The following is a 24,321-nucleotide window of genomic DNA, read 5'->3' as shown; positions in this document are numbered from 1 at the left end:
GAAAGAAGGTAGACCAGACGAACATTGATCGTGTTGTATGAGGAGCATACAAGAAGACATTGAGAAGTTCTTATTCTTCAACCATAGATTCAGGTATGCCTAAAACGTGTTTTTTGTAGTGTTTGTCGTGCATGTTTATCGATCTTCATGAATCGTTCCGTATTTATTTTCTATCAATGGTATTAGAGCCTCGTTCATGAAAAATCGATCGACTGTACCACCAATAATAAAAATCAATTTCTTTTCCTCGAGTTGTTTTGTTTTGAAGAAACGAGAAAAGTAATATATTATATATTATTACTAAAGGACAAAACTTACAAAGTTAAATTTAAAAAAAAAAAAACCAAAAAAGGGTGAGTACGGTTTTGGTTTTTTTTTTTTTGTAAAAAAAAATAAAAATAATAAATAAATAAAAATTCCCTTGATTTGTCTTTTGGGAGAGCGTACAAACATTAAAAAAAAGTGACAAAAAAGGTAAGTACGGTTTGGTTGCTTTAAAAAAAAAAAAGTGACAAAAGGTAAGTACGGTTTGGTTACCTTTAAAAAAAAAATACTTTTTACAGATTGTTTCTCTTTTGAAAAACCATGTTTTTCTTTTGAGAAATCATACAAAAGAATATATTTTTTATTAAATAAAAATAAAATAAAATAAAATAAAAATGTGTCATGAGTTTTAATTGGTTGACTCATAACAGAACTATAAAGTATAATTATTTATAGATTTACTTTTTGTGACACTTGGTTTAGTCACTAGCACATTAAATATATAATTTTATTATTTCATATTAATTCTTGTGCTATTTAATTCAGTCACTATAGGGAATTATTATGCAACCCATGATGTTGTTCTGATTTGTCATAATAGGAACACTTATGATTTTATATATTAAAATCTTATGTGCTTTTGTTTTTCATATTATTATTTAACAATTCTTTGATGAAAAATTATTAAAAATATAATGGGCATACAGTTACAATCCAGGTTTATAGAGTTTTCATAATTTTAGAGATTAGACTTCCACTTAGTGGGTTAATTCCTAAAGATGCGGAATCACTATAGACCATCCAGATGGATTGCAGTCAAGAAAGCCATATGGTGAACGATGTGCTCTTGCCAACACATGTGAGTCTTTGTTTGGTCGATTTTGCTTGATGGTGTGAGGGTGACGTTTTGAGCTTCACTATTTTGGAGGTTCTTGTCTTGCCACCACATGTGACAGAATCTACAATATGGTGTTATTTTTTGGCGTCTCACCTTACATGTGAAAGATTTCACTGCATGTTGGGCAATCTTGCCACCACAGGTGTGACCCCAATGATGCTGAATTTTTTTCCAGTTTATGTTTTTCATACAATTGTTAAAATTGGTATTGGGATAAATCTGATTAATAAGCCCTAATTAGTTAGTTTTCATTATATTATTAGGATGTTAATATGCTTTTGGTTATTGCATATTGTATGTTTTGGTAAAATTTTGGTAATTATTATTACCAGTTATGACTTCCCAATTAACTTCCATCAATGTCCTGAATGGTTCCAATTTTGAGGAGTGGATAGACTCTCTTACTGTGTTTCTTGCAATCATGAGACTCGATTATGCCCTAAGAACTGATAAACCCCCCGAGCCCACAACTGAAAGTGATGCTACTGCAAAAGCACTTTATAAAAAGTGGGAGGAGTCCAACAGATTGTGCCTGATTGTTATGAAGCATACTATGGACAAGAATATTAAGAAAAGTGTGCCTTCGAAAGAAAATGCTAAGGATTTTCTTGCAGCTTTTAATACAAAATTTGTCAAATTTGATAAAGCTGAGAAATGAACATATTTAGAGTGGTTCTCATCCACTCGATATGATGGCACAAGTGGAGTACGTGATCACATTATGAAAATGACCAATTATGCTGCCACGTTGGGTGAGATGGAAGTGAAGATATCTGATTCTTTCCTTGTGTGACAAATTATGCAATCACTTCTATCATCGTTTGATACTCTTAAGACCTCCTATAATGCACAAAAATTAGAGTGGAATCTTGAGGACATGACTTCCATATTGGTACAGGAAGAGGAAAGAAAGAAGAAGGAAAAATTTAATTCTGCTTATTTTGTTTCCAATAATGGGGGTAAGAAGAAATTCAAGAAAAATTGGAAAGGCAACAAGCAAGAAAAATCAGGAAAAATAGAATAGAAAACCGATCAGAATTTGAAACCAAAGACTAAGGCTTTTAAGGGAAAGTGTTTCTTCTGCAAAAAGGATGGACATATGAAGACAGATTGCTATGGCTATAAGAAATGGGGTGAAAAGAAAGGTACATCTTTAGCTCTAGTGTGTCTTGAATCAAATCTTGTAGATGCTTCCCCTGATTCATGGTGGATTGATACTAGAGCAACTATTCACATCACTAATTGTTTGCAGGAATTAAGAAGCAGGAGGAAACCAAATGAGGGAAAGATGATGATCTACATGGGAAATGGAGAGAAGACCAAAGTTGAATTTATAGGAGTAGTTAGATTACTTTTATCCACTGGTTTTGTTTTGAATTTGAATGATGTCGTTTATGTACCATCGTTTAGACAAAAACTTGTTTCGGTATCTAAACTTGACAGTTGTGGTTACACTTTTAATATTGGCAATAGAAAACTTACTCTCTATTCTGGTTCTCTCATGGTTGGATCTGCCTTGTTATATGATGGTCTTTATAAATTTGATTTGGATATTAGTTCTTCCAAATATGCCAACATTTTTTTCTGTTATAAATTATGTGGTTACAAATCCTAAACGTGCTAGATTGGATGAAAATTCTTCTATGTTGTGGCATAAACATTTAGGACATGTTTCTAAACAGAGGATAGAACGATTGATTAAGGATGGTACACTTCCTCAATTGGATTTTTCAGATTTTGAGATTTGTATTGATTGCATTAAGGGGAAACACACTAGAGCTAAAAAGAAAGGTGCAACCAAGAAGGATGACGCATTGGAGCTGATTCATATTGATATTTGTGGTCCATTCACTCCTACTACCATGGGTGGATACAGATATTTTATTACTTTCATAGATGATTTTTTCCGTTTTGATTTTATTTACCTTATTCAAGAAAAATCTGAATCCTTAGATGCTTTCAAAGTTTTTAAAGCAGAGGTAGAACTTAAAAGGTAAAAGAAGATAAAAAGTGTGAGATCTGATCGAGGTGGAGAGTTTTATGGTAGATATGATGAAGCTGGGCGTAACCCTGGACCATTTGCTAGATTCTTACGAGAATGTGGTATTGACGCTCAGTACACTATGCCTGGTTCACCTGAGCAGAATGGGGTGGCTGAAAGGAGAAACCGTACCCTTATGGATATGGTGAGAAGCATGATAAATAATTCAACTTTACCTGATTTCTTATGGGGCGATGCTTTGAAAACAACAATATATATTTTGAATAAAGTGCCTAGCAAGTCTGTTCCCAGAACTCCCTATGAATTGTGGACTAGTAAAAAGCCAAATTTATCTCATTTTCATATATGGGAATGTGCTACAGAGGTGAGACCTTACAATCCTCAGATGAGGAAGCTTGATCCAAGGACCATTAGTGGTTATTTTATTGGTTATTCTGAAAGATCAAGATGATATAGATTCTATTGTCCTACACATTCTACTAGAGTAGTTGATCAAATCGGGCAGTTTTCTTTGAGGATAATTTAGATTTTCAGTCTGCTCAACCACGTAACTTTGTTTTTGAGGAGGAACGTGTTCTTGTACCTATGCCTGTGAAACTGCCGTCTACTGTATTACAGCCTCACATTGAACAAGAGAATGTCTCCACTCACGAACCTGTGCAACCTATAGTGGTTGAGCCTGCACCCCCTGTTGTTGATGAGATTCAGGACCATATTGTTGCTGATGTTTCCTTGCGGAAATCAGAGAGAACTAGTAGGCCTGCCATATCTGATGACTATGTTGTTTATTTACAAGAACATGAGTTTGATATTACTTTGGATTCAGATCCAATCAGTTTTGACCAGGCTGCCAATGATCCCAATTCATCAATGTGGATGTTTGCCATGCAAGATGAATTGAATTCTATATCTGTTAATGATGTTTGGAATTTGGTTGAATTACCAAAAGGATGCAGACCGATTGGTTGTAAATGGATTTTCAAGACCAAACAGAACTCTAAAGGTGAAATTGAGCATTACAAGGCCAGACTTGTAGCAAAAGGATTCAGCCAGAGAGAGCGCATAGATTACAAGGAAACATTCTCACCAATCTCGACAAAAGATTCTTTCAGAATCATCATGGCTTTAGTAGCACATTTTGATTTGGAACTTCATCAGATGGATGTCAAAATAGCTTTCCTAAATAGAGATCTTAAAGAGGATGTTTACATGCAACAACCCCTTGGCTTCAAGCAAGCTGATACAGAGCACCTTGTGTGCAAACTCAAGAAATCTATTTATGATTTGAAACAGGCATCTAGACAATGGTATCTTAAGTTTGATGAAGTTATCACTTCTTGTGGTTTCAAAGAAAATCTTGTGGACCAGTATATTTATCTGAAGATCAGTGGGAGTAAGTTCATTTTCCTTGTGCTTTATGTTGATGATATTCTTCTTGCCAGCAATAATGTTGATCTTTTACATGAGACAAAATGATTTTTATCAAGTCACTTTGATATGAAGGATCTTGGTGAAGCCTCTTATGTTTTGGGCATTGAGATTCATCATGATAGATCTTGTGGCATTCTTGGTTTGTCTCAGAAAGGTTATATTGAGAGGATATTAAAAAGGTTTAATATGTTAACATGTTCCCCTAGTAAGGCTCCAGTTGTAAAAGGGGACAAATTTGGCAAGTCTCAATGTCCATAGATAGAATTGGAGTGCAATCAGATGAAGAACATATCTTATGCATCTGCTGTTGGTAGTTTGATGTATGCTCAAGTTTGTAATGGCCTGACATTGCCTATGTTGTTAGTGTACTTGGGAGATATTTGTGCAACCCTGGTGAAGCGTATTGGGTAACTGCTAAGAAAGTCATGAGATATTTGCAGGGTACTAAGGATTTTATGCTTACTTATAAAAGAACCGATTCACTTGATGTAGTCGATTACACTGACGCAGATTTTGTCGGATGCCTAGATGACCTCAAGTCTACTTCTGGATATGTTGTTGTGATGGCAGGTGGGGCTATATCTTGGAAGAGTGTCAAGTAGACACTCACTGCATCTTCTACTATGCAAGCTGAGTATGTGGCGTGTTATGAAGCCACTGTTCAAGCTTTATGGTTATGGAATTTTATCTCAGGGCTACAGATTGTTGACTCTATATCTAAACCATTGAGGATGTTCTGTGACAACTCCGCTGCGGTATGTTTCTCTCATAACAGTAAAAATACTTCAGGCTCTAAACACATTGACATTAAGTATTTTTTTGTCAGAGAGAAAGTTCAAGAGTCACAGATTACACTGGAGCAGATTGCTATAGAAAACATGATTGCAGATCCTCTTACTAAGGGCTTAACTCCAAAAGTCTTTCAAGAGTATGTCACTAATATAGGACTTGTTAGTTCTTTTGATGCATTTTATTAGTGGGAGTTTTGCTCAATATGTTCGCATTTGACTTTCAGTTTTATTTTATATATATGATGCATTATTATTGTTCTCAAAAATATATATGCATTTTTATGGCCATTTTTTTATGTGTATACACTTATCTATTTGCCTCCTACAAAAAATTGAGGTTATATGTGGTGTATTTACCTCATTCGGTATCTGAGGTTCCAGTCAATACACATACATCCAGTTGTTAGTAAAGCCTCGTTTGATTGAGGTCTAGTGCTAGTGTTGTGGGACATCCGGACACAATCCCAATGAGCTTCTTTGATTGAAGCTTAAGTATATGGGAGACGCTTGTAGTTAATGAGACCTTCGGTATCTGTCTCATAGGACTCATTTGGTTTTCGAGCCAGGACCAATTTGGAAATAGACATGATGATCACTATGGCATGTTATTTCCATACCACACTTTCATACTGCTCAGCCCAAGTCGGTGATGTTATGAGCACTTTGACGTGTGTGGTCTCATATCGCTTTAGATATGATGATCAATATAGTTGGGTGATTGTAATTCTCATTCGGACCAAGGCATTTGGTTTAAGGTGCACTCCATTCAACACTGTTTTGTTTGTGGCCACATTCAGTTTATCTAAACCGGAGAGTCGTTTTAAATAAATTTTAAAATCTAAAACTTGTGACATATACAGCCCAAGTGGGAGATTGTAAGATTTTCAATTAAGTGGGCTAGCATAGTCAAAGATTTGTTTCCAAAACCGATTTAGTGGTGTTGACTAAAGATGGAGTAAGCAGAAAGAATCCAATATTATTGGTAAGTGATCTCTATGGAGATATTGGATTCTATTAGTACACCTTAATGGTATGAAATATTTATTACTATGTGTGGACCTAAGGTATTGTTTCCTTAAAAGGGATGAAACCCTAATTTTATTACAGGGTTGGTCCCTACCCTCACCCCTATATATAGTTATCACTGACCCATTAAATAAAAAAGCAAAAGGGAAAGAAGGTAGACCAGACCAACATTGATCATGTTGTATGAGGAGCATACAAGAAGACATTGAGGAGTTCTTATTCTTCAACCATGGATTCAGGTATGTCTAAAATATGTTTTTTGTAGTGTTTGTCGTGCATGCTTATCGATCTTTATGAATCGTTCCATATTTATTTTCTATAAAAAAAAAACTCAGAAGACGCAACCATAGGTAAGTGCTTCACTATTTATGAAGGATTAAAAAGCATCGTGCCAGTGGCTATTCATTACAGCAAAACACGCAGACGAATGGGTTATCACGCCGATCAACTCATGCATATCACAAGGGTCTGTTATTTTTCTCCATTTCTCTTGTTTTCCTTGTAACCAACTAGCTCTTTCTTTTTTCTTTTTTTTGGTTGAAACTAACTCTTTCCTTGATGCCTTATAAAAAGGGTTTTCTTTCTGGTAACAATGTCCAGTATCTAGTGAATGCGTTATAATACATATGTTAATACTTTTTTTTTGGGTAAAAACATATTTTATTACTTAGTCCATCTGATATAGAACCAGGTTAGTATAATTTCAGCTTACACTAGGTGGACGAAATAGCTAAAATTATAAAAGTCGTCATTCTGTATTTTATATTCATCTTCATTTGATGGCATTTTAGTAATTTTACTAAAACTCTGATTCAGAATTTGAACAACTTTGTTTACTTTAAACTATCTATTAAAAAAAAAAAAAAAAAGTTTACTTTAAACTAAAATTTGGCCATTGAGATAGATGTGGGGTCTTCTATCACATGGAATAATCCATGTACTTTCTATCAAAAAAAAGAAAAAAAGGAATAACCCATGTACTAGCAAGTGAAAAATAATGACGCATTATACTTCACTAGGCATAGTGACACCTAGAAGACCTTTATAAAAGTCCAATAAGAAAATCTTTTTTTTTTTTTTTTTTTTTTTTTTTTTTTTTTTTTTTTTATTTCGTGTCTTTGGCTTCTTATGAAAATTATGAAATGACACACCAATGGTTCGCACTAACAATTCATCTTATTTTTGTTTTTTTTTTTTTTTTTTTTGTTTTGTTTTTTTTTTTTTTTTTAAGTACACGTTGTAATGTGTTTCTTCCTCTTTATTAAATATATTGTTTGATTATTTACTATTAACTTAGCGTGTAAGAAATTAAAATAAGCAAAAAGCGTGTGGATCTTATCTCTCTCCAAAACTCACTTGGCATTAATCAATTTTTGGTGGCAAGCTACCTAGATAACATCAAAATGGTTGTTCGCTCGTGTTTTCCACTTAATATTTTCAGCCCTAAACTCAGTTTACAAAAATTTGATTGTGGACCTTTTTTTTTTTCCAGAGCTTAATATAGCCAAATGGCAAGAATGTGCCCAAATGAAACTCATCACGTTATTAGTTTGTGATTTGACCAAATATTACTATCCAAAAAAAAAAAAAAAAAATCACCACATATTCACCCTAAATCAATCTATCACTTGGTTACTTTTTATAGGTCCATCATACCAAAGATAAACCTAAAATTCGTACCCAAAAAAAAAAAAAAACCTAAAATTTAAGCATTACTATTCAATTTGATGGCCAGCTACTTCGATAACTTCTAAGCATTTACCTTGGCATTTTTCCCACAAATATTTTCATCTCTCAATATATATATATATATATTAATTATTTTACAAAGATATTATTTTGCAACAAGCTTTATAAAGTCAAATGGCAAGTAGTGCTTGGGATGAGACTCGCCACATGATTAGTTAGTTTGTCATTGTGCTGTCCATATATTGTCATTTTAAATCAAGCCATTCTTTGACAACCTTACCAACAAACCATTGTTCAATCACAGAGGGGTCTTTAAGTTGGAAGTTTATAGAGCCTTCTCCAAACAAACAAGTTGTGGCCAATGAATGAGTATATGTGTGTGTGAGAGAGAATTTTGCATGGCCTCTTTCTCTTATTCATTGGACCCTCGAGTCATTGCACTGGAGCGATAGTTTTGCTTAATTAACCCTTCAAGATAGGTGATGTTTTCATTCCAATCGTGTAAATGGATATATATATATATATATATAGGTCTTCAATAGTCTAATTGAATTTTATGCTTCATCATGTTTCGGATTTTTCCCTGATATTATAGATTATTCAATTCTTTTCAACATTTCATATATTTTTTTCTTGAATATATTAAAATATATTTATATGACATTGACAACTGTGTCCCTTGGAACTGAAATTTCCCACATGCATTGAGGGTGACATGAACTATTTATCTTCACAAAATTTGGATGCCAATCAAGCTTCCACATGACAATTTGTTGACCTTCTTAGTCAAAAAATCATTTCTAGAAGACATTATTAAAAAAATTCTTTCCTTAGAAGTGTGATGATCAATTTGCAAAGGTGATTTGTTGGCTTAACGTGGTGCTTTGTAGGTGTCATTAATTTGGGTTGTTCTCTAAAAATGGAGTGGACCATGCGTACTATACTTTTTCATTGTGAAGGAATTCAAAACCCTTTATTTTTTAATTCTTTGGATTGTGGAGGGAATTCAATAACTTGGAATAATGTTCATGTCATATTATTTTATGTGAAAGCTACAGCGTACAAGAATTTGTCTTCTAGCTTACAGATGGAGAATCCCTAATTTCAACTTTGGATTTAGATTGGAGGAAAGTTGCAACTTAACCACCACTAACTCCATTTCACTAACTTCACTTTGCTTAAATAAAAGGGAATTGAAAATAATCAAATCTCTCCGTGCATGTACTAGCTAGCGAAGGTAGCTTTCTATGTTGCATTTTTAAGTCGCAGTTTAGTAAAGTAAATAAGACAGCTAGTAGGTAAGATTAGAAAGCAGCCTCCAAGAAAGGGGAAAATCATGCATGTAAAACATTCTTTTCAGACTTCTAGAGTTTGGTTGGTTAGGAGCCATAGGGATCTTAAGCAAGTAGGGTTTGTTGGGGTTTCATATGAAAACGATTTCCATTCTCATATCGGATGTGAAAGCTTATAAAGATTTGAATATCTTCTAATTCCTTAACCAAGTGGGTGGCCGAGTTGGTAAAGAACATTTACCTCACGAAGCATGTGGTTCTGAGTTTGATTAAAAAAAATAAATAATAATAATTACTTGTTTACAAGTGGGTTCTATCTGAATCGTAATAGGTGGTATCAGAGCGGATGTATGAGAACTCCAGTTCCCACATGTGCTATCCTGTGTGAAGATAGATTGTTAAAATTCCACACGAATGCAACAACATTTTATAGTTCTTAGATCGAAAAACTAGTAAAAATCCATAAATAATAAAAAATTAACATAATTTCTCATTCAAGATTGTTAAAATAACGTGCACGACAGCATGGAGGAGGACAAATTAACTCACAAAAATAAGAATAGACCAGAGTGGTATTCACTTTTCATGGGCAGAAGAGTTTTGTTATTTGGGTTATCGGTTGGGTAAAACGTATGTTTCAGTCCTTCCGGAGTGAAACAATTGGGCAGTTGTAGTAGAAAATTGGAATCTGCCGACACTTTCCCATGAAGTACTACTTCTAGATTTGATTTCTGTACTACAAATGACAGTGATGAAGAATCTCAAAAGTTGATTAAATTAGCAGCCTCAACAAAATTTGTTGAGTGAATCCTTGAAAGCTAAGCAACTTTAAGGTAATGAAATTGAGTGGTGTAGCAAGTAAGAGCTTTCCACTTGTCCCTATCCATAGTACTCTACAAGAGGTTCTGTCTAGATCTCAATTCCTTGCCTTGCTGGAGAAAGAAGAAATTCAAAAGCCCGAGTTCTTAGGTGGAGAGGTCCTTCCCATGGCATCTAACCCAAAAATCTGAGTTTGGGGTGAAGAGATACTTTCTAAACCCAAACTTCCAGATGAAGAGGTGGTTGGGTTATGATGTTTTCTATTCCGGCTCTTGCAAATGGGTCTTTCTCCAATAACAACAGTATTGTGTGTACTTTATAGGATTCAGTTTTTTTTTTTTCTTGGTGTGAAAGTAACCTTATTCCTAACGGCAATTTTTACTTTTTAGAATTAGGGGTTTTCAGTAATTTTTTTTGTGTAGGGTTAGCTATATATTTATAATGTGAAATTTTTCTTTGCAAATTTCTGAGAGAGGTGTGAAGATGAATGGTTGTAATTAACCTTATTCTCCATCGATAGTAAAATATAATCTCATCTCATTATGGACATAAGCAATCTTAAAAAATCACATATATATTTGCGTTCTTTGTATAATTGTTGTTTATGAATTCTAAAATATATATTTTTTATACAGTATTCTAAGGTTACATTTCAACAAAGGTATTTTCTAAAATGATGACATCTAACCCAAAAATCCAAGCTTTAGGGTGAAGAGACCCTTCCCAAGGCCGTAAATCTAGTAATTGCCTGATATCAGGTATCAACTTCCCTTCATCAATTACTGGCCATAGAATGCAATGAAGAGAATGATTCAGTGATGCCCTTGCATGTAGGTTAGTTGTGCTCTCTAATTGAAAATATTTTGGTACTTGATTCCTGTGAAGTATAGATTCTCATGAACGTCTCAGAACTCACCATGGCCTGCCACAAGAGCTTTCAAGAAGTTTGAACTGACATGAAGCAGGGGGTTGAAATTGTCTGCAATTTCAATCTCGTACAATTCCGTGCAATACCACCTTCAGGTGGTGACACGTGTATTGATACCAATACAATGGTCCAGATCTGGTACAACTAATAAAACATTAAATCAGTGAAGAGGCATTTAAATCAGATCTGGACCATTGCATTGGTATCAATACACGTGTCACCCTCTGAAGGTGGTGTTTCACGGAATTATACGAGATCGGAATTGCAGACGATTTTTTTCCTGAAGCAGGGCTCTATATCTTGTATACTTTAGAATATATATATATATATATATTCTCAGAACTCACCATGGCCTGCTACAAGAGCTTTCAAGAAGTTTGAACTGACATGAAGCAGCCCTCTATATCTTGTATGCTTTTATATATATATATATATATCATACTATCATATAAAAGCACGAAGTGGCAAATCTTTCACTTGACTATTTCATCCCTTCTTTTTATCCTTCCATCTTATTTCTTTATATTTTTTTTTATAAATTATTGGTACCCTTTTGTTTATCTTTAATTAATTTTCTTTACTTTCCTTATTTCTTTCAAACTCCTCCTCGCCCACTTTTTCTCCCATTGTCCACGATTTCCCCCCACTTTTCTCTCCATTCTATTTATTTATTGTCTCTTTACTTTCCTTCGTCCTCTTGAACTCCTCAATGTTTCTTTCCTATGGTCCACAATCTCCCCTCCTCCCTATACTCTCTTCTTCCTCCACTTAATAAGCTGTACTATATTTCTCTACTTACACTTTTTCTCCCACTCAAAATTCCATGCTTGCTTCAATCTAATTGGACGTTTAATGTTGAAAAGTAAAGGAATCTTTCGAGGGAAAAAAAGAATAAAACTAATAATATACTAGAAAAAAAAATGGGGAGGGGAGGGGAGGGGAGGGGAGGGGGGGGGGAAAGTAAAACTAATAGTATGCTAGAAAAAATGTTACATTTTGGATAATAATTGAAGAAAAAAAGGCACAAATAATTAATATAGTCATCTACGAAATTCCATTTAATTTTAGTTTAAAAAACGAAGCGAATTATAGTTACTATATTTACATTCATTTAATTCCAGTTAGTTGCATGGAGGACCAAAGTAGATAATGGTTAAATGCAAAGTTGTCTTCTGTGGGGACAATCTAGGTATCGACTAGTGAGACTCCACTTGTTTCATGATTGATGGTATTAGGTGGGTCTAGGCAATAAAAGACCTTACATGTATCTCATAAGTTAAAACTTCAACTCGAAATGAACATGAGAAACAGTTAAATTTCTTATTACCTTGAACTCACTTTTGAGAAGTTTTTCCTTCTTTGTTTGGATCTGAACTTTGTCGATGAGATGGAAAAGGATTCCTCAATAAAATGGACCCATTTATGTCTGCCAAATGGCAAACAATGACAAATTTATTTGATCAGAGTATACATTCTGACGTAAAGAAAGAGCCAGATGGGTTCAGTGGAGTACCAATTTGGACTGAGCCTCATGTAGGAGGAGTAACTTGGGCCCATGAAATCCAATCTTGATCGACATATTCAATTTTGGGTTGGAAATTTCAATCCGTGGGCTTATTTTGAGACAAAAATCCCAATATGAGGTCAAGCTGGGAGGCCCAACCTTATTCGCATGTTGGAGATGTGCTTTTTGCGCCAGTACAGGGTGAGTAAGCTTGGATACGCTGGGCTAGGGTTAGGATTTCCTAACAAAGTATGGCTGGGCTGGGCTTGGGCTGGGCATAGGTGACCTCAGGCTGGGTTAGGCTTTTTAACAACCTGGCTCAGCTCAATTGTCTCATTCCTTCGTGGAATAAAAACTAAAACATTAAGGCTGCGTTTGGTAACGATTTTGTTCTTGAAACAACGTTTCGTATTAAAATAAAAAATATCTGTTTTCGTGTAGAAGACCATTTTTTTGACAGAAAAATAGTGCTGGTAAACTTGCTTTAGAAACGGTTTTGAAAATAGACAACAAGATCAAATGCAGCTGCGAACTGAACTATGCCAATGATATCTGTAACTTCAAATCCACCCAATGACAATGGTTATTCAGTTGTGATCACCTTCAAATTTTAAAGTGGTTCATTCTCAAAAATATTTTAAACTTTGAGAAAGTGAGAGATGATGAATACATTTTTTCCCATAAGGAATGTAAAGATGATGAATACATTTTCTCGAGGTCAAAACGTTTCAAAGTAAAGTTATAATCATTTTTCTTTGAAAGCCAAAGAAAAAAAAAATGGAACTTTTCTTAGATAATGAAACAAGGTTAACCATGTTCCAATTTTTTTTTTTCGATTTGTTTCATTAAAACAAAAAAACGAACAGCCTACGTACAACTGAAAAACGCCAGAAACGTTCTAATAGATGACTACCAAACACAACCTAATTCCTTGAGACAAAGTAACGAAAATAGGGGATACCATATTGGTTCACCGGAGACCGATGCCAATATATTTACCGATATGGATCAGTTTGATATAGCGTGATACAGCCGATTCTTACCGTTATTGGTATTGGCAGTGGCCGCTTCGGTACCTGACACCGTTTTTTATAAGCTAACCATGTATGAAATTTCGGAAAAAACACATGCGCATGTAGCTCACGCCTTCCGCTTTACATATACTTTGGTTACATACACTGCTCCTATTTTCTGAGAGGAATAGAAGTCAGCATGGTGGGAGAGATGTATAAATTCTAGGAAGCTTACATACTTCGCTATGGAGCCGGAATTCAAGATGGTCATCATGGGTTTGAGCTACATCCCCCATGTATGTGATTTTTATGCATCTAATATAATACCTTCTGACTAATGTCTTTCCTTTATTTTTATGTTTTAAATTGGAATTGCTTTTATTTCGTCTTGTTCTGAAAAAAATATAAAAATAATAGTGAAAAGTTTTATTCATGGTCAACAGTCAACACCTTCAATATTACTCGATTTGGCCCATAGAACTCTCGACTTTAAAATGCATTGTGACTATGGAAGAGATGCTAGAGGATATTAATTAAGTATACTATTTTCCCCTTAGGCGTTGTGGGCCTAAAGAGACACCCTTCTCCTTCAGCGCTTGTTCTATGTCTTGCCCAACCTTTGAAGCTCAATGGATCTGAGTTGTGTCTTGAGCGTGACAAATTAAAGCACAATAATGATCCACATGTTTTTTATAACCAAGTTTTTGAAGGGAGATTACTAAGTTTTTTAAACCCTAGATTGGTTCTGATTCAATACATTTGGGGCTTCAATCCCTAGATCTATGGCCCAACTTAGTTTTTAGGAGTTCTTGTGCATGTCTTGTTCCTCTTGTTTCCACAAATGCCCCTCTTTACCTTCAAAATGACAGCATGTGAGATAGGTGTTGACACCTAATTCACACATGGAGATGAATCGTACGTACAAAGGAACTAAACTCGTTTCCACTTAAAGCGCAACCAAGATTTTAGTAACAATCCATTTTAAATGGCATCGGGTGATCAATTGCAATTACCTTGTCTGATTTATTTTATTTTTTTTAAATTGTTTTCTTCCAAACCAAACTTACCTAAATAGGCCCAACATAAAGTCCAGTTAAGATGCTTCGGGTCTTCCTCTAATGGCTGTGTGGGGTAAGGGTTTCAATTTTAGGCCCAATCGAGCTCGACATGTTTATGGTCCGACCTGAACTAAGGGTGTTAATCGGTTTGGTTTCAGTTTAAATGGTTCGATTCGGTTTGATTCACATATATTTTGGCCAAAACTAAAACCGCATCATTTACTAAACGGTTGCACTTTCTGAAACCGCAACCATTTAGTAAATGGTTTCGATTTCGGTTTATTCCATACGGTTAGCAATCGGTTTACTAGTTTATTCGCATATTTACTAAAATTTTCTTTTGGTGATAAACGATTCAATCTTGAGAATGTGAATTGCAAACCATTATGTTTTGTTAAAACAACCAAACAACTAAGCAAAAGAAAATAGTCTCAAGCGCATCTAACGAGTCAGTAAATAATGCTTATAGCAGGAATTTTCTTCTTCTCCCCTCCCCCCCCACAAATAATGTGTAATAATATTAGAAAATATATATTTAATATGCTATGGTATAAGCAAAAATTGTATTTTTATCAGTATACATTCTACTTAACCCAAGGGGGTAGTGAAGTTGGTGAGCAATGAACTTGGTACAAGCCGTAAAATTGGATGTCTTGAGTTCGACTCCCACTAGGCACACCTTCTGCCACTCACACGGGATGTTTAGTGCTATTCACTGCTTCCAGTGAAAGTTGAATAGTTTTCATTCAACCCCGGTATGACTCGGTCCATGCAATTGTGGGGTCAAGATGGGCCCGCGGGACTAGTCAAGCCAAAGGCCTGGATACCCGTCATTAGCAAAAAAAAAAAAGTATACATTCTACTTAGTGCGTTGGATTAATTTAATCGGCATTCCAAACAATGAGCAAGCTATCTCTAGAATTACTTGCAGGCTTGCAGCATTCAATCTTTGAATCAAATGAGATACTAATGATATTTTACAACCACCTTATTTAATCTTTAAACGGGTTAATCGGATTGGTTTTGACTATTTAAACGGTTCAATTTTCACGGTTTCAATTCGATTTGAAACCAACGGGTTAAACGGCTTGGTTCGGTTTCAACCCATTTAGCTAATCGGCCTGAAACTTGAACTATAACTGAACCATTTACTAAATAGTTTTGCAGTTTCGATGTAAACGGATTGGTTCGATTTCGATAAACAATTTTGATTTTAAATTCACATCCTTAACCTGAACCATCTCGATTGATAAACATGTTGGGTTCAAGCCCAATACTTTGATAAATAGGCAGTTCACGGTGCACGGTGTAAGCTTGGTGGGTGCTCAATTGGCCTGACAAGTTTACAAGCCCGCCTCGGCTTGACCTACTAGCTCGATCGCTTATATGATATATTTGTTAATTATTTTTTGTTTTTTGGTAGAATAAGGTTTATATTGATATTTTTATCAATTATTGAATTTAATTAAGTGTAAAGTCTTTTCTAAATTGTTGATGACTGAAATATATTAAAATTTCATAATTTTAACGATACATTAGCTAATTTAAGACCTGATCAACCTGGCTAAAGTCCAGAACTTGATGGAGCCCAATTAATTCTGTAAATAGGTAGCTCATGATACAAGCCAAGAGGCCAGACGAAGCCTGACTGGTTACACTCCTAGTGTGGGGAACGTTATCAAGTATTTGGATAAGCAGGAAGAGAATAGGTATGCGACTACAGCTTAAAAGGATATTACACCATCAAACCAAAATTTTAATTTCATTAACAAATTACATTAATAAGAAGCAGATATGGATGCGTTGACAAGGCCAAGAGAAAATGACCCCAAAACATCCTCCACAGTCCACTCCACTCCATGCAAAAGTAAAAAAAAGGGAAAAGAAAAGGGAAAATACACCAACTCTCCAAACGCATTGGAGGTCGTATGCAGATAATAATAAGCCTAATAATAATGTACAAGATCTCATCTCTCACACAGAAAGTGCGAAACCCTCAGAAGAGGAGGAGGAGATGGGGGAAAGAAAACGAATGAGATAACTACCAATCTTCCAGAATTACAACGTTTCTACTCCCTTTTCATTCCACCAGTCGTGAAGTATCATAATTAATAGTAATAGTCTCTCATAATATTATGGACAGAGCCCAGAGATTCATAGTATGTACAAACCAAAAGCTTCCAAAATTATTTGATCAAAATCACCGTTTCAGTCTCTCACCGATCCAGTGCAGTTATCACCACCCTGCCCAACACAAATTAACACCCAGAAATTTTTAGACCAATCCACACATACAGAGAGAGAGAGAGAGAGAAAGAGAGAGAGAGAGAGAGAGAGTAACCAGTCATATACAGTGGGGCTTCTGGGCTCGACGCGTTCGAGGGCTTCCAATGTTGATTTCCTACTCGTCAACCTCTTCATCTCTCCTTTGGACCTAGCAGCTGTGTTTGAGGGTTTAAACAACAATTTTTTTTTTACAAAAAACAGAACATCTCTCTTCAAAGGAGAACAGAAAAAGAAAAAGAAAAACTCAAGAGTACGTACGTGAGAAAGGAGAACCAGAGGAACTGGAGGCGGCAGGGGAAGAGGGAATATTGGAGTTTGAATCCCCAGATGAGTTGTTGCGGGAAGTAGCGGTCCTGAGAACGGTGATGCTTCGAGATATGGGGACGCCGTCCACGTGGGAGTTGATGGTGGTCGGAGAGAATCTTGGTGTTGAAGGTGAAGAAGAAGAAGAAGAAGAAGAAGAAGAAGAAGAAGACGATGAAGGTGAGAAGGAGTGATATCTGCGTAGCTTGCTGAGGCCCGTTTCAGGGGCAGGACCGGCGAGCGTGTCATCCCACAGCTTGTGGAGGAGACCCATTTTTTTTTTTTTTTCCTTTTTTGTAACAAATGCAATATCGGAGCCGACGAAGAAGAGAATCAGATCTCTCGATACCACAACCGTTACAAAAGAGATTGGGAAAACCCAAATTTAGGGCAGAACGTAGAGACTATAACGAGTGAGAGATGATGATTTCTATACCAGTCAGAGGGGTCGGAGCTATTCCCAGAGTCCCCCCTATCGATCAGGTTATTAAGAGTTAAGAGAACCCAATGCCTCAAGGCCCTTCTCTTTATAGAACGATTTGTAGATTGTTAGGTAGCCAGCCTTCAAGTTTAGCCTTTCAATACAAATCTATAGATAGATTGTTATTACAGGCAGAAGGATTAAAATAGATAAAGAGTGAGAGGAGATAAGGTTCCTATAGATTTCGGAGTTTGGACGGCTTGGCTAAGGTGGGTAGGCTCCAGTGTACAGCGCTCGGCACCGCTCACCTCCTGGCTCCTGTGGCCTCCTCTTCCCTTAACTAACTTTTAAAATGATGATTTTCCTTCCACCAAACTAGAAATAAAGAGAACTTGGAGGCACCAATATAGAGCGCGAATCTAAGCCACATGTAATACATTCTACGTCAATAATGCATTCCAATAAATCATAAAAAATACAACTTTAGTTTTGATCAATAATCTTTAAATATATATATTTGGACCTACTATTTATCTTACCTAATATTTTGTCATCTCACCTTCTCAATCTCAATACTTTATGAGTTCCGGACACCCTACCTCTTGAAGATCTCAATTATAAATCATTGTTAAAGAGAACGAATTATACAACCATACTTCGAACGCGATTAGAATCATTAGTGGATGTTTTGAAATAAGGTTGCATTTTATATGATTTTTTGGAATGCATCATTGACCTAGAAGGCATTCCATAATGCATGCCAAATGCATCGTAAGGATCTTGATTTAGAGTCAAAATCCAAAATTAAAACTAGCCATTTAAAATCTAATCAAATTGAACAAATTTAGTTTGATGTTAATTGGTTTTAAAAAGTAAATTTTTATTTAGTTCGGTTTAGATTTTAAATTGAAAAATATCTGCTTGAATTGAATCGAATCTAACTGAATCAAATTAGATAAAGTATAATTGTTTGTCTTATATCTTGAGGTTATGATTTTCTTCTCAACTTTATTTGTTCCAAGTTCCAACAGGTTATTCACTTAAATTGAATTTGAACTGCATTACCAAGACCATATACGAACTAAATGAAACAGTATAGGAATCAAATAAAACCAAATGATTTGAAAGGGTTTTTGATTTTCAGGTTATGAAAATTATTGCGATTTGGATTGTACATATTATATCCTAAACTGAGTCAAAAAATTGAAACTGAACCGATTGACCCTTAAAAATTATACTATGAAACTGAATTCTAAGACACTGTTTATCACGAAGTATCATGGCCACTTCCCAGGTTATTGTTAGAGCAAACCCCAAGAAATACAAAAAATAAATAGACAATAGATCCGTACAACATAGAGATTTAACGAGGTTCACATGCCGGTGTGGTGTGCTATGTCCTCGGGCGAAGAAGATGTTTCACTATACAGAAGAGAAATTACACCCAAACAGCGGTGAGAAAAATCGCTCTGAAACCCTAGCTCGAAAAAATCCTAAATTACAATGTCCTGCTCAATAAGATGATAGTACAATATATACCCCAGGTCGCGGGTCGACCTATCAAGTTGCGGTCAGTACGGTTGAACCATACATTGGCCCAATCCCTTTGCTTCAATCACAAATCTCAGAAAACTTTCCATTCGGGTCACCACCAAAATATGTCCGAACGGGTCAATCTTCAAAACGTCAAGAATTCGAGACAAACTTAACAGTTATCAAAGGAGAATTCAAGTTTACTGATTTGATCAGTTCTCTAGAATCAGAGATCATCATGAGTTTGCATATGTTCAAGCTTGCTGCAATTGGAGCAGAAAAGAAATTAGAAGGGAAGGATTAGCCACATGAAACTCCGGATTAGAATATTTAATAACAATCTCATCAACTGCTTAATTGGTTAGCCCACCTCACACAATCAAATCACATAGGGGAGACAAAAGTAACCTGGGGTAATACATAGGAGAATAAATCAATATGACTGATAGACAATTTTTTTTTTTCCTGCTCATAAAACTGATAGGATGAATTAGCTAGCGATAGCCATGGATCATTCATCTCTTTCAGTTACTACTAATACCTAATGGTGGTAATTAATTACTAACTAATTTTAGGACTTTTGGTTTCGTTAGCAAAAATTACCCTAGTTAAACTTTGTAGACATATTACTCATGTATATTACCCTTTTATTAATTTGTAAACTTTGATGGAACTTTACTTTATTTCTTTAAAAAAAAAAAAAGAGTAAAAATAAAAAATAAAAAAATTGTTACTCTACTTTTAAGAAGTGTAAAATAAAGGTCCTACCAATGGTGTTGATAGCCTAGTGGTGAAAATGCCCTCAACCTATCACCGCTCGAGTCGGCTGGTTGTGGGTTCGAGTCTTGGCATGTCCACTATCATCCATTGGTCCTGCGTAAACACTGCTTGCTGTACGGGAGCTTGTTTTAGGGGCTATGATCACTACCATGTACATACTTCTAAGAGCATGCTCTCTGCGGCACGACATAGAGATGGTAAAATAATCATCCCACTTACCTATTGGATGTCTTGATATGCATTTCCATTGACCCTATACTAATGCAAAAGCCACACGAACAGGTAGTGTTCTCTCCCCCTGTTTGCCTTTGTTGCTTGAGGCTACTCCATCTCAGTTGGCTTCAGCCGGCTTTACTTTGGCAGTGGTAGCGCTTAGCCAAGCTGAGCAGGAGAAAGCCCCTGATTTGTTGGGAGTGAACCCCTTTCAACCCTTGAGGCTTTGACTAGGTCGTCGAAGAAAAAGTAGGGACCCGTCCCTATTTCATACAGGGAGACAGGTCATCAGATAAGATCAAAATCGACATCTACCTAATTGACTTGGACAAAGGATTGGACCCATTATCTTTTCACGATAAATGGGCGACTTCAGTGGTTTATTGCACATAGAGAATTCTCCACGGAGCCCATCTGTCTACCAATGATGAAAATTTGATTCGAAATAAGTCTATTTCCAATATTGTCGATGGAAAAAAAAAAAAAATTACACTGTCTAAGATCATAATTGCTTTGCCCTATGTCATCTTATTGTACAAACTTGATAAAGAATTTACTTTATCTTATTCTAAAATCTTCTAATAAAAGTTGATCATCCTTGACTAATTTTCGAAGGGGACTAACGTAGTAATTCACCATTACGGTCTTTACTTAAATCGTAGATGTACAGATGGAGAATCGAACCTAAGATGTACTTATCCACACAATCCTTAATTCACCCTAACCATCTGAGCAACCCACGGATGGGTAAATCTTCAGAATAGTTATGATATAATATCAGATGGTTTTTATTAATATAGTTTTCTCTTTCATCAAAAAAAAAAAAAACCCCACCATTTGAACTCTTTGGTCTATTTACATCGAGCTTGAAAAAAAATCGTCTCATTTTTACCTTTTTCTTGTAGTAAAATGTTTTCTTTCAACAAGGATAAAATTTTGTATGATATAAGTTTTCGTCTTAAGGAAAAAAGTACATCCATCTAAGGTTATAAATGTTGTCCCATTGCGATATGAAGTTAAGAGTACTCTCATTGTTCTCAAATACCCTTTACGCATTGGTGAAGGAAAACTACTTCCTATCTTGTGAAATTCATCAGTTAAGTCATCTATTCAAGAGTATAAGAATTCGAGATGGTTGAGAGCTCCCTTCTAAGATGAACGATTCCAGCAATGGAATTGGTCAACTTTTAATTATGGCTTCACAAGTATACTTCCCACCCAAGGTTCTACTTATCGGTATTGTTACTAATCTTTAAAATGTAATCTTTCGTCTTTTGCAGGTTTTCTTTTTGGGTTTTGAAAGTGTCAGAGTGATTTGTATCTCATGGGTTGGGGAAAGGCGGGCTATGTCCCCCCCCCCTTTGTTTCTTCATTATTTTGTTTTTCTTATTTAATAAAATTTTAGGGGCTTCCTCGGGTCCCAGATAATATTTGGGTTAAAAAAAAAAAAAAAAGGTTATCAGTATTGTTACTTGCATCAATCATTCAATAATGATACTGATACATCCCGATTGAATTGGTCTGTATCGGTGGGCTTTGATATCAAAAGGCTATTTTTTTATTACAAAAGGGCATTTTTGCCATTTATCAATTGTTCCATATCAATGGGATGTCTGCATAAGGTGATACCAATAAGTATTGGTTAATACAACACGGCTATTTAGACACCATTTGATAACGTTTTTACTGTTTCTGTGTCTAAAAACAGCATAAACGGTTTTTCACGTGTTCGGAAACAAAAACGGATTTTTTGGTGTTTTATAAACTTGTTTCTTGAAACCTTTTTTGCAGACATAATGCCACTAAAAACCCAATAATGTCATCGAATACCCAAAAGGGAGAGAATGTTCGATTGTCTCTTTTTAGGTTTAAATAGTGGAGAGATTTATTAGGCACAACAGCTTTTTTTTTTCCCTCTCAAATTCGTTTCTAGAAACTCGTCAAAGTCGTTTCTAGAATTGTAAATAGGCATAAATTTTGATTTATGTTTCTAGAAACGGGTGAACGGAACAACTCTATCAAACGTTTTTTAGGTTGTTTCTCCGTTTCTGGGATCAAGAAAACACAGAAATGGAACGTTGTCAAATGGTGCCTTAGATTCTTGGGACACAGTTCACACCTTAAGGAAGATTTTTTTTTCCACTATCGTAATTTGTTTTGAGCACACACAAGAATAAAGGTGAAATAGGGCCGGGTTTTTTAAAACCCCAATCTAATCTTAGGTCCTCAAAATTCAATCCAGGCCTAACCCAACCTTGTAGGGTTCATGCTCAGGCCTAACCCTACAAGGCTCAAGGTTGGGTCGGATTGGGCCAAGTTGATTCTAACTGGGCCTTTTTTTTTTTTTCTACAAAAGGTCACAAATGTTAAGCCTATACTTACCAAAGGGGGTGGGGAGATGTTTAGACTATGGCCAACCCCTTTCTACCCTTAGTCAATACATTTTCAACAAACAAGTTTGTCGATTTGGTTATAAAATAGACATTTTAATCGCCTAGCATCACCACATCTTCCAGAAAACTGGATAGGACCAAATTGTGGTCTAATTCTTCATGATTGCTACTGTATCTAAAGTTTATATCAATACATGAGAGGAGACACAAAGACAACCTATGCAAAGAAAATGGGAGAAATAGTTTGGCCATTTGATCGTCTTAGCTCAATAGGTAGGAATATGTGGCTTGTGTATATAACACATGATGTGAGTTGAAGTCATATAGACAACTTGTTGAATGCTTGTGTAACACATGATGTGGGCCTAGGGGAAGGGAAACACTATTAATAAACATAATAATAGATCAGGGTTAAAATCGGGCTGGCCTGGGTCTAGATTGAGAGCTAGGGGGTTCAAGTTCAAGGCAAACCCTAGTCAAGGTTGGATCGAGTTGACCCTCATAACCAAGTTAGATAGGGTTCAAGTTCAAGGCGGACCAGGGGGTTGGGCTCAAGGTAAATCAGGGGTTCGGGCCACCACGGCCAAACTTACACCCCTACACATGAACGCAGAAATTGGTAGGACGTCAATGTTCGTGAAGCTGGTGTTTTACCAATTGCATGGGTCCAAGGATTGGGTACTCATATATATGGGCTAATCTCACATTGCCTAGACCTTGAACTTAGGTGGTTTAATGCCTCTCTGAGGGAAGTGGACTCGACTTTCTCAACCTTACTGGGCTGGATTTCATCCTACCCTACCCCAACTAATAAGGATCGCGTGATATACTTTATCATCAAACAACAGAAGGCAAGATCAAGATGCGTTGGTTGCACCACCCCCCACCCCCCCCCCCCCCCCACCCCTCCCTCCTCCCCCCCCCCCAAAAAAAAAAAAAAAAAAAAAAAAACCCCACAGCGGCCCAGCTCACGACAGTGCTTCAGATTGCTTCCTCGAGCCTTGGACCTGAATATAGAGGGTGCATGCATGTTCACTGTTCACTGTTCCTGCGGGAAGCATATTAACTAGATTATCATTCCTATTCGTTTGTGTATCATAATATAGGGGAGAGGGATTGCTACACATGAACTAGATTATGTCTCTATTCATTTGTGTTTCAATGAGTTGAGGGGGAGGGATTGCAATGTTGTTGGAGAGCAGTTTCCCACCAATGAAGGCTGGTGGAAATTGAACCATCTTGTAAGGGGTTTTAACGAAAAGAGAGAGAGAGAGAGAGAGTAGGGTCCACAAGTGGAATGTAAGAGGGCATGCATAGAAATATACACATTGGCATCATGGCAAACTTTTCCCCATAACTAACTAAGAAGAAAGAACATACTCGCTAGAATCAAGAGTGGGCAAAATTTTCTTTATTTTAAGGAAAACTAATGGTTGCAAGAGAAGTAAGGAGATAATCAAAGGAAATATTTGCATTTCTAATAAAATTTATTTCACTTCTCAAGAAAATATATGTATTTTATTTACAATCAAATATAAAAAATATTGTTTTCTGCAATGTAAAAAGTCAATCACCCCTCAATGTAGCTTGAATCTTGTGGCTGATAGTTGTTGCTTCTTCAGAGTAGCTTTTGAAATCTATAGCATTTTCTCCTAGCAATAAGATAGATTCAGATGA

The 24,321-nt window shown here is 35.9% G+C and overlaps 1 protein-coding gene across 2 annotated transcripts; it reads right to left on the bottom strand.

Annotated features, from left to right (window-relative positions):
• Window positions 1–16,460: 16,460 nt before the first annotated feature.
• On the bottom strand, window positions 16,461–17,885 carry LOC122060573 (dormancy-associated protein homolog 3-like). 2 transcript variants are annotated; one of them, XM_042623719.1, is made up of 3 exons: window positions 17,260–17,885; window positions 17,068–17,156; window positions 16,461–16,959 (listed from the first exon to the last, which is right to left on the bottom strand). In XM_042623719.1, the coding sequence occupies exons 1-3, from the start codon at window positions 17,576–17,578 to the stop codon at window positions 16,924–16,926; spliced, it is 444 nt and encodes a 147-aa protein (XP_042479653.1). In that variant the 5' UTR covers window positions 17,579–17,885; the 3' UTR covers window positions 16,461–16,923. The 2 variants fall into 2 exon arrangements, with proteins under 2 accessions (XP_042479653.1, XP_042479646.1); XM_042623712.1 differs by having other exon boundaries at window positions 17,057–17,156; window positions 17,260–17,879.
• Window positions 17,886–24,321: the final 6,436 nt, after the last annotated feature.

This window comes from Macadamia integrifolia, chromosome 2 (assembly GCF_013358625.1).
Source record: "Macadamia integrifolia cultivar HAES 741 chromosome 2, SCU_Mint_v3, whole genome shotgun sequence".
Classification (NCBI taxonomy): Eukaryota; Viridiplantae; Streptophyta; class Magnoliopsida; order Proteales; family Proteaceae; genus Macadamia; species Macadamia integrifolia.
This window is presented reverse-complemented; position numbering and strand designations above follow the sequence as displayed.

Excerpts from the sequence above, each read along its gene's own strand:
- LOC122060573 (XM_042623712.1), bottom strand. The coding sequence starts at position 17,578 with ATGGGTCTCCTCCACAAGCTGTGGGATGACACGCTCGCCGGTCCTGCC. Across the intron at positions 17,157-17,259 it reads CTCTGGTTCTCCTTTCTCAC|CTGCTAGGTCCAAAGGAGAG; the intron begins GTACGTACTCTT and ends CCTCAAACACAG. Across the intron at positions 16,960-17,056 it reads AGCCCCACTGTATATGACTG|GGTGGTGATAACTGCACTGG; the intron begins GTTACTCTCTCT and ends TGTGTTGGGCAG.